Source organism: Orycteropus afer, unplaced genomic scaffold (genome assembly GCF_000298275.1).
Source record: "Orycteropus afer afer isolate SDZICR_OR568_19922 unplaced genomic scaffold, OryAfe1.0 scaffold00061, whole genome shotgun sequence".
In the NCBI taxonomy this organism is placed as follows: Eukaryota; Metazoa; Chordata; class Mammalia; order Tubulidentata; family Orycteropodidae; genus Orycteropus; species Orycteropus afer.
Window position 1 is genome coordinate 1,878,967 of NW_006921648.1, and position 11,348 is coordinate 1,890,314.

Sequence of the window (11,348 nt, forward strand, 5' to 3'; positions counted from 1 at the left end):
TCCCCAATTACCATCCCCAACCCTAACTCACTCTCCTCCCCTCCCTGCCCAGTAACCACCACGCGTGCCCCACATAGTTATGCCCTCCTGTGTGTCCTGCATTTCCTCCGTGTGAATGTTGCCCTCTGGTGCCCCGTGGTCAATTGCTCCAAGGGATGCCCTTCCATAGAGTATGTGGGTGTGTCACCCTGGGTTGAAAGGTCTGCATGTATGTCTTATTTACTCTTGGGCTAAGAGCCAGCCCTTGGCAGTGAGTTTTATTCCAGGCCTGAAGTGTATCCAAGGCCTTTCTTTTGGATTACTACCTTTTGAATTATTTCACACCCAACATTTGCCTTTTTAGGTGTTCTGTTAGGACAGACACAAATTAAAGTATTTTTGAACATTAGAATCACCTGGGAAGGTTTTCATGCACCCTGATGTCCAGTGCCCAGTACTGACCAAATAAGTCAGAATCTCTGGGGGTGGGGTGACCCTGACCGTTTAAGGAAATTCTCAGGTGATCCGAATGTGCAGTCTGGTTGAGAACCACTGGTGTATCTTATACTCCTTTATATGTCCTCATGATGGTAAGTCATGAGTTTTTTGGGTCTCAAAATGTCTCACAAATTACTCCTGTGATTTAGACAAAAGGACGGCAGGGTGAAATGTGCAGACCCAAGTGGGTAAAATCATTTCAATGGAAGCAGAGGGCCTGGTCGGCTTTGTGGCCCAGAGTACCAACAGGTGAAGAAGCACAGAACGGTTGAAATCCTTCATGACCCTCTGGCTTGGCTGCCTGCCTTTTCGGGAAGGGTCCAGCAGGGGTCATGTCTTTGATATCAAGGGAGTAAATCAATATTTGTGTTATCTGCCCTGGCCAATTGTCTTTGCTTTGTTTTCAGGCTGCCAATCCCTTCCCGACTCCACACCTTCAGGAACCAAGTCAAAGGTCACCTCCTCCATGGAGCCATTGGACCCCTCTGTGGGACCCACGGTCTGTTTTCCTTTGGGCTCACCGCACTTGGTACTGGAAGCCTTTCCCTTTCTGCTCTTCCCTCTACAGATCATGAGTCCCTAGGTCCAACTGCACGTGCTATTTCCTGTGTCTCTCATGGCTGGCACCTCTCCTGGGCCAACGGCAACAATCAACGTAGAGTGAAAAAAAAAAAAGTGTAGATGAATAGTACCTTCATTTCTTATTTTAGAAAGAGTTTTTAAAATACAACATTTTGCTATTCCAAATGTAGCACCTGCACACTGTGGAGGATCACACATCACAAAGAAGATTAAAATAACCTACAACCTTGCTCCTCAAGATATCTGTAGTTAGATATTTATGGGCATAGTTTTATAAAAGTTGACTGTAGTCTATATCATTCTGTATCTTGATTTTTCCACGTCCTTCTTCACATGTCAGTAAAGGTCTTGGAATGTGATTTTAATGGCTCAATCGTAATTCATCACTTGTTTGTAATTCAATTTATCTTTCTTCCTTCTTCATATGTCAGTGAAGATCTTGGAACGTGATTTTAATGGCTCAATAGTAGTTCATCACTTGTTTGTAATTCAATTTATCTTTCTCCAACTCTGAGTATCTTCAAGTGTCTCTATGATAAATAACACTGCTGGCAATACCTGTGGGTTTCCTTCTTTGTCTGCACCCCTCGTTATTACTGTAGGTGACCTGTGAATGGCTCTTCTCCAGCTGAATTGAAAATAAGGTCGTGCAGATGCCCTTCAAGCCTGGAACTGAACTCAGATCTGTGGCTCAACTTTCAGCTAAATGATAGGCTTCAAATGTGAACAGTAAACATCAGGGAGGGATGTACGCCTTAGAACAATGCAACAAATGAGACCAAAAGGGGGCCATTTGTCAGGGACAAAGCTTGGAAGGCATGAAGTGATAGGACAGATGGACAAAGGAAATGGGAAACAGGGAGGACGTGGGAAGAGAGCCGTTACACTGTGGGGATTGCAACCAGTGTCACAAACCAAATGTGTATGAACTGTGGAGCGGAAAAGCAGTGTGCTCTGTAAACTTCCACTCAAATCACAAGAAAAGGTTTTTATTTTTTAAAATAAAAACAAAACAAATAAAAATTAAGGTCTTCATTCCTTTATTTCTTCAGTTACTACCACCTGCCATTTCTCTCTTTTCTTTTAATGTGAAATTTTTTGTTTTTTAATTTTAAGAGCTTGTTTTACATTCAGCGTTACATGGACATTGAGTTTCACTCCCCATTCACCATGTCCAACCCTAACCCAGTCTCCTCTCCCCACTACCCTGTAACCCTCTCCCTGTGCCCCTCATATTTATGCACTCCTGTTTGTCCTGCATATCCTCAATTTGAAGTTGGTCCTCTGGTGTCCCGTAGTCTATTGCTCTAAGGGATGTATTACCATAGAGTATGTGGGTGCATCATCCTGGGTAGAGTGGTCTGTGTGTACATCTTGTTAACTATTGGGCTGAGAGCCAGCCCCTAGGGGTACATTTTATTCCAGGTGCAGAATGTATTCCAGGGCCAGAGTATTGGAGGTCTCATCAGACTCTATCTGACCAGCAATTCTGGTCATTATTGAGTTTTGGGATTTTGTTCCACATTTTCCTCCCCCTCTATCCAGGATCTCCAGATCTGATCCTTTCCTGCATGATTGACATTGGTAGCTGGGCACCATCTAGTTCTTCTGGCCTTGACAGCCATTGTGTCCTAGGGTTGATTGCTTCCAAATGCCCTTGTTTTTTGCACTCTTCAATGGTTGTGATGCTAGGAGACCATTAGCTGCATCTTAGGCGGCCACTTGTAAGCTTTTAAGACCCCGGTCGCTAATCGCCGATGTAGAATGCAGAGCAAGGCTTTTATGTATTTTGTTGTGCCAATTGAGTCTGGTGTCTCCCAGTACTATGGTCCTGAGACGGTAGATCTATTGGATCTCTCTCCCATAGTGTCTGGGTGTCTGTGAGGGATGACTCTGTGTCTGTCTTCTATTGTTTTTGGAAGGATTGCAGGTATTTTGTATCACTCCACCTGCCATTTCTAGGTGGGTCCAGCGCCTCCCTCTTGGCGTCCTGGCTCTCTAGAAGCTCATTCAGTCCAAAGGGCCAGCCAGTCCTGCTTTCCCCACAAGGTGGAGAGTACTGAGGTTCATTGGAACGAATGCTTGAGTTGCTGGCACACAGTGTGGCTGCTGATCCTTGGGCTTGTTTGACCCCTGCAGGCCTGCCAACTGCTGCACCGACACCCACAGCCCATGGCTCTTTTAGGGCCACCGTGGGTTCACCTTTGCCTTTCAAGTCACAACTGTGTGGGGCACATTCACTTTGTCCTCTATTGAAGCCTGACACAGAATTACAGGTGGCTTCTCCCACAGGGGCTTCCAGTCCATCGTGTCAAACCAGTGCTCCCTGGGAACATCCAGAAAGCAGAACGTGCAGCTCAAATTGATTCTTCTCGTCTTGAGACCCCCTTGGAGTTCTTGGAATCGTTTTATGGGAACTTTACATAAATTTCCCTCCTCCCAAGATATAGGTGTTATGGGCTGAATTGTGTCCCTCAAAAATGTGTGTTGTAAATCCTAACCCCACGTTGTGGATGCATCTCACTTGGGAATAGGGATTTCACTGTCAATGAGGCCATATCCACGCAGAGTGTGTTGTAAATCCACTCACTTTTGAGCTCTACAAAAGAGCAGCTCAGGCACCAAAGAGCAAGCACACATGGAGGGAAGGTCTGAGTGATGCTGGTTGTGCCGGTTCAGGTGCTGTGTCAGCTTGTCTGGACCATGATTCTCAGTGGTCTGTCAGTTGTATAATGATGTAATTTAGCTTTGATGTAATGATGTACTTGGGCAGCTAGGTAATGATGTAATGATCCTTCATTTCTACATAATTCCAAATTTTCCATATGGACCTAGCATTCGGAACTTGGCCATGTACACAGGTGAGAAGTGGCTGCATTGGGATGAAAATACATACAGGTAAACGTACATCCCTACAATCACTTCTGCTGGTGTGATCCAGGGATGCTGATCACAGTTAGGCTGTGGAATCGCTCTCACTCTCTTTCCCAATTTATTCCACCATCATTGATATAATCATAGGCTTCTAAGCATATGGTCCCCCTGGCCCTTTCCTCCCCATCTGGTGACCACTAGTAATCTGTGGTTGCCATATATTTGCTTATTTCATATGAGTGAGATAATACAATTTTTCCTTTTGTGACTCAATAGGTGTTACTTCTTAAACATTGGTGTTGACTGCATAACGTGGATCAACTTGGGGGACATTATGCTGAGGGAAATAAATCAATCACAGAAGGACAAATATGGTATTAGTTCGTTATTGTAAAAGTCAAGGTAAGGTTTATCTATGGAAGGAAATTTTCTTTGTTGGTTACCAGGGGTACGAGGGGAGGGGAGGGAACACTGTTAGATAGATAGACATAAGTATTTATTTGGATGAAGAGAAGGGCAATGTACCAAATGTGAGTGATCAACATGGTGCCACTGAGGAACAGGAAGACATAGAGAGGTACATGGAAGGTACAGACAACAAAGATGAACGCTTTTGCACATACAGTACTGCATTGTCAGTGAAGGCAAACATGGATATACGGATGGGTGGACAGGCTGAACTAGTAGGTATGTCTATGAAGCGGGGACTGTACCCAAGACCATGTGTAAGATTGGCAGATAAAGGTCCTATAAGTTTATTTGTATGATCTGAATTCCCAGGTGTATAGTAGAGCTGACAAGGGGCAAGGTTGTAGTCACTTCTTGGCCACAGCCAACTACCCAGAGGGACTGAGTAGTCGAACCTGTGGGCTCAGGACCATAGTTGCAGGAGACATCAAGCTCCATTGGCCTCACATACTACATAAAACATTTTTCCACCTCCTACTTTGGTGACTAGCGACTGGGATCTTAAAAGCTTGCAAGCAGCCATCTAGATGCAACGATGGGTCTCTCCTCGTCCAGAGCAAAGAAGAATGAAGGAAACCAAAGATTCATGGAAATAATTAGTCCAAGCAACTGGTACACCATGTGATCCTCAGCCTATATGACTATGAGACCAGAAGAACTAGATGGTGCCTGGCAACCACTGCCAACCACTTGGAGTGGGATCTATGTAGGAGATCCTGGATAGAGATGGAGAACAATGTGAACAAAACTCAAAATCATTTAGAGAGAACAAAAGGCGGGGTGGGTGGACCAGGTTTGCTGTTCTGATAGAGCCTCGTGGAACCACTGAGACTATGGTCCCTAGCTGCCCTTCAGGTCTGGAATTGAACCCACACTGTGGCTTCCAGCCTAACAAAATACAGGCATATGAGTTAACATTTATCTGAGGCAGACACACTCCTTGGAGAGAACAACCATGGGAGAAACAAGGGCTGTTTATGCAGAGGGAGACAGCTCAGAGGGCAGGAGTGCATGGAGGACAGACACAGGGAAGAGGTAACTATTGGGAGGAAGTGAGAGGGGACCTGTTGCATTGTGGTAAATTGGAGTCATTGTCATGAAACAAAGTGTATGTGAACTGATGTATGGAAAGTGAATTTGCTCTGTAAATGTTCACCTAAATCACAATTAAAAAAAACATGGTGTTGAAAATATACACAGCCAAACATGTACTAATTCTGCTATTTCTGTGTGTACAATTCAGTGCCAATGATTCCATTCTCCATGTCGTACAGTCAAGTCTCCCCCTTCTTTTCTAGATTATTCCTCACCATGAACATGAACTCACTGCCCCCAAGTTTCCTGCCTAATCTTTCTCAATATTCTTTTTATGAAATCCTCTTCTGCTAAAGTGGGCCAGGGCTGGAGTGTGTTATTTGCAGCTGAGACCCCTTACAGAAAAATATTGAAGTGCAGCCAAGCATCAGGAAAGGACTAACCCCAGAACTAGAAAACCAGGAGGAGTTCCTCAGACTAATCCCTTCTCTTCTCTGTCGGTTTCCTTCTGAAGCCCCTCTCTGCAGTCCCCTCTGCTCCTCAGTCCATGGGCAGTCAACGAAGCAGGCAGAAGCAGGTTGGGTTTACACATTACAGCCAAGCCACAGAATGATATGCACTGGCGGCCCCACAATCCCAGTTCCAAATACCCTGGTCGACTCAGCTATGGCAAAGGGGGAGGTCATAAAGGATAACATGACCTTGGGGCCACACCCCATTGTGACTGCATGGACTAGGGGCTTCCACTCTGAGAAAAGGTTAAAGCATGTGGGTTTGAAGGGAATCCTGAAACGGTCTGTTGTTTTCATTGGGTGCCATCAGGTCGGTTCTGAATCAGGGGGTGCTCTTCTCCAACAGAAGGAAGCACTGCCCCACCTCCCCGCACCGTCCTCACAATCCTCGCTGTTTAGCCCCTTGTTGCAGCCACTGTGTCAACCCACCTGGTTGAGGGTCTTCACTTTTCACCGACCCTCTACTTTAATAAGCATGATTCCTTTTCCAGACCCTGCCCTTCCTGACAACATAACCAACATATGGGAGACAAAGTCCCCCCATCCTTGATTCTGAGGAGTATTCTGGTTGTACTTCTCCAAGACCAATCTGGTCATGCTCTCAGCACTTCATGGTATACTGAATATTCTTCACCAACACCAGGATTGCAAGGCATCGATTTTCATTGGTCTTCCTGATTCACTGTCCAGCTTTTGCATACATGAATGAAAATACTATGGCTTGGGTCAGGTACACCTGAGTCCTCAAAGTGATGTCTTTGCCTTTGTTGTACTTTAAGGAGTCCTTTTGCAGCAGAGTTGCCCAATGCTCTATGTTATTTGATTTCTGCACTGCTGCTTTCATGAGCATTGACTGTGGATCCAAGTAAAATGAAATGCTTGACAATGTCAATCTTTTCCCCATTTCTCATGATGTTGCTTACGGGTCCAGTTGTAAAGACTTTTGTTTTCTTTATGTTCAGGTATGATCTCTACATGAGTCTATAGTATTTGTTCTTCATCAGTGAGAGCTTCAAGTCCTCTTCACTTTCAGTAGGCAATGTTATGTCATCTGCATATCACAGAGTGCTAATGAGACTTCCTCCAATCCTGATGCCACATTCTTCTTAATTTACAAGGGAGTATAGAGTCATTCATCACAGCTCATTGGGCTCTCCCTGGGAAAATGCCCCATCAGACTACGCTTTATCCCAAATGATTGTGTGGACTAAGTCCAGATTTGTAATGTTATCCCAACATTCCTGTCTGCAAAATGGAGAAAACAGGTATCACTAATCATCTCGAAAGATGACTACACATGAGAAAGCAAGGGGTACAAAGCAAACACAGGAATAACCCCAGTTCTGAATATAGGACTTGAGAAGAAAATCAATTTTCTTGTCAAAGATTTCAATAACATGGAAACACCTTAATGATATAGCATTTAATTACATCACTTTCCCCCATTAACACAGTGAGGTCATTGAACCATGATTATAGTGGCCTTTTCCACTGGTTAGTAGGGAGTTCTCCCACTAATGGCTCCCTTGGTTTCCATTGTATCACTTTTCTCACCAGACTTAGTTCATTTTTCAGCCTGAATAATAATTTCTTCAAGTTGTCCACCCTGAAAGTTTTTGGTGTTGTTGTTAAGGGCTGTTGAGTCCTTTCCTAGTCATATCAACCCTCTGCACAGCAGAATGAAATACCCCCAGGTCCCACACCAGCTCCACGATCCCTGCTATACTTGAGCCCACTGCCACAGCCATTGTGTCAATCCACTGCATTGAGGGCCTTCCCCTCTTTCATCTACCCTCCACCTTATAAAGCATGACATCCTTCTCCAGGGAATAGTCCCTTCTGACAACATGACCAAAGTACATGAGACAAAGTCTGGCCATTCTCGTTTCCAAGGAGCAGAATGCTGCACTTCTTGACAACATGACCAAAATAAATGAGACAAAGTCTTCCCATCCTTGATTCTGAGGAGTATTCTGGTTGTACTTCTCCATGACCAATTTGGTCATGCTTTCAGCACTTCATGGTATACTGAATATTCTTCACCAACACCATGATTGCAAGGCATCAATTTTCATTGGTCTTCCTGATTCACTGTCCAGGTTTTGCATGCATATCAGATGAATGAAAATACTATGGCTTGGGTCAGATCCACCTGAGTCCTCAAAGTGATGTCTTTGCTTTGTAGTACTTTAAGGAGGTATTTTGCAGCAGATTTTCCCAATGCAGTATGTTATTTGATTTCCTGACTGGTGCTTTCATGAGCATTGACTGTGGATCCAAGTAAAATGAAATCCTTGACAATGTCAATCTTTTCCCCATTTCTCATAATGTTGCTAACAGGTCTAGTTGTAAGGAGGAGAATGGCTGCACTTCTTCCAGGACAGATTTGTAAGTTCTTTTCGCAGTCTATGTACTTTCAGCATTCTTCACCAGCACGACTCAAAAGCATCAACTCATCTTCAGTCTTCCTTATTCATTGTCCAGCTCTCACAGGCATATGAGGCTATTGAAAATACCATGGCTTGTGTCAGGCTCACCTTAGTCCTCAAGGAGATATCTTTGCTCTTCAGCACTTCAGAGAGGTCCTTTGCAGCCGAATTGCCCAGTGCCGTATGTTGTCTGATGTCCTGACTGCTGCCTCCATTGGCGTCAATTGTAGATCCAAGCAATGTGAAGTCTTTGCCAACTTCAATCTTTTCTCCATTTATCGTGATGCTGCTTATAGGTCCAGTTGTGAGGATTTTTGTTTTCTTTATATTAAGGTGTAATCCATACTGCAGACCGTAGTCTTCAGTCTTCATCAGTAAGGACTTCAAGTCATCTTCACTTTCAGCAAGCAAAGTTGTGTCATCAGCATATGGCAGGTTGTTAATGAATTTTCCTCCAATCCTGATGTCACGTTCTTCTTGATAGAGTCCAGATTTTTGGATTATTTGCTCAGCACATATATTCAGTAATTATGGTGAAATAATACAACCGTGACACTCTTCCTTCATGATTTTTAAACCATGCAGTGTTTACCCTGAAGCTGGTCTCCCAAATTTTTAATATCTGGTTCTGTTTTAACCATACTCATCTCATTTGTAATCTCTTCTGTATACTTTCAGGATGCTGTATTTTTTTGTATTTACTCAAGAACATCAAGGATCTTTGTGTATGATATTCGTAGTCTCTTGTGTGGACTCTCATGTATAGCCAACTCCACAACGCCAGTGGGCTTCTCAAGCAGTGCTAATGAGCCAATGGCATACCACCTTCTAGTGAATTAAAGTGACTTAATAACTGAATTTCCATATCCCTGGAAACAAAACTAGAAGAGCTAAGAAATTTTTCCTGAGATTTGTCTCCACCAAGATGGTTCTACATCTAAGATCTTCAAGCTTTGACCCAAAAATTACATGTAAATCTTAGCTAATCTTTGGCATCATAGTTTGGTCCAAAGGGGCCAAAAGATGGGTGGGACAATTACTGTCTTCTTGTCTCTAATGAGGCTCTCCGGGAGTCTGGTCCCAGTGGCTATGGAGGCTCCAGTAAATGCTTCCTCTGTGATCCCTCCAACACATTTCCTACCCAGAGGACTATCATGCTGAACCCCTGCTACTCACCTGCTCAGGACCTGCCTATATTACCAACATTTCCAACCCACAATAAACAAGCACTGGTCCATTATGTGGAGGTGAAGAACACACAGCTACAGAATTAACCTCCCCAGGTATGGTTACAGCAGAGGAGACATTTTTGTCGATGAAGACATGACATTCTTCCAGATCCAGGAGCAGGAGAGTAGGAGGCCTGCATCCATCAGCTCGAACTTGTGATAAACCCAGGCATGATCAGCTGTTTCTCTTGTCTCTGTAGGCGTGATGAAGGAGGACTTGGGGTGCAAGCTGGGAAACATAAGCACAGAAATAGAGTTGGTCTATGTATAGGCCTGTGTGTTTTTCAATGTTCACCATGCAAAATAAGAGCCAGTGATTACAGTAGGAGCAGCATCAGGACTGAGGGTTGCAAGGTGGGTGTATAGTTGGGATTGGCTGATACTATTCTAGCGACATCATTAACTGGGTTGCATGCATGGCTTGACGCGCAACTTGATTTGCCCCATTTCAAGCCTCTGTGTCTAGCTTTCTGAAGTTGCTGTAGTGCATTAACCTGGCTCCACACCCATGAGAGGGGCAAACCAGTCGAGCGTCTCTGAGTTTTTCCTCCTGGGGCTCTCCAGGCAGCCCCAGCAGCAGCTCCTCTTCGTGCTCTTCCTGAGCATGTACCTGGCCACGGTCCTGGGCAATGTGCTCATCCTCCTGGCCATCAGCACAGACTCCCGCCTGCACATCCCCATGTACTTCTTCCTCAGCAACCTGTCCTTCGTGGATGTCTGCTTCTCCTCCACCACTGTCCCCAAGATGCTGACCAATCACATACTTGGCAGTGAGACCATCTCCTTCTCGGGGTGTCTCACACAGATGTATTTTCTTTTCATGTTCGTGGACATGGACAATTTCCTCCTGGCCGAGATGGCCTATGACCGCTTTGTGGCTGTGTGCCACCCCTTACACTACACAACAAAGATGACCCCTCAGCTCTGTGTGCTGCTGGTCGCTGGGTCCTGGGTCATTGCCAACCTCAATGTTCTATTGCACACCCTGCTGATGGCTCGACTCTCGTTCTGTGCAGACAACACGATCCCCCACTTCTTCTGTGATGTGCTTCCCGTCCTGAAACTCTCCTGCTCTGACACGTACATCAATGACATCATGATTCTCACTGAGGGGGCCCTGATCACAATCACCCCATTTGTTTGTATCCTGATTTCCTACATTTGCATCACTTGTGCAGTCCTGAGAGTGCCATCCACAAAGGGGAAATGGAAGGCCTTCTCCACCTGTGGCTCCCACCTGGCTGTGGTTTCCCTCCACTATGGCACCATCTTTGCTGTGTTTTTCAACCCTTCATCCTCCCACTCAGCTGAGACAGACACCGCAGCTACTGTGATGTACACAGTGGTGACTCCCATGCTGAACCCATTCATCTACAGCCTCAGGAACAAGGACTTGAAAGGGGCTCTACGAACACTGATTGGCAGAAAGAGGTTTCCTACCTGATAAAAGCATCAAAGCTGAGTATCACACCCAGGACAAGGTCTATTTCACCAATTGAGCAATTTAGCTGAGCATTAACTGTTTGTTGTGCCCCCAGGTCTCCCTGAGTTGCTATTACTTGCCTGGTCATCTCCAAAAGCCCTCCCCAAGTCCCCTGAATGCCCCTACAACACCCAAGAGATCACAGCACTGGCTTTCCTGGCTCAGGACATCCTTCTATTAGGCTCTGGGTGGGCCCGTGGTTCTTTTCCTGGGGTTTGGAGTGGCTAGTCCGGTTCTGATACTTAAACCTGAGTCCTCT

At 45.1% G+C, this 11,348-nt stretch overlaps 1 protein-coding gene across 1 annotated transcript; it reads left to right on the plus strand.

Annotated features, from left to right (window-relative positions):
* Nucleotides 1–10,114: 10,114 nt before the first annotated feature.
* On the plus strand, nucleotides 10,115–11,050 carry LOC103195923 (olfactory receptor 1F1-like). The gene has a single exon (XM_007939565.1). The coding sequence runs from the start codon at nucleotides 10,115–10,117 to the stop codon at nucleotides 11,048–11,050; it is 936 nt and encodes a 311-aa protein (XP_007937756.1).
* The last annotated feature ends 298 nt before the right edge of the window (nucleotides 11,051–11,348 follow it).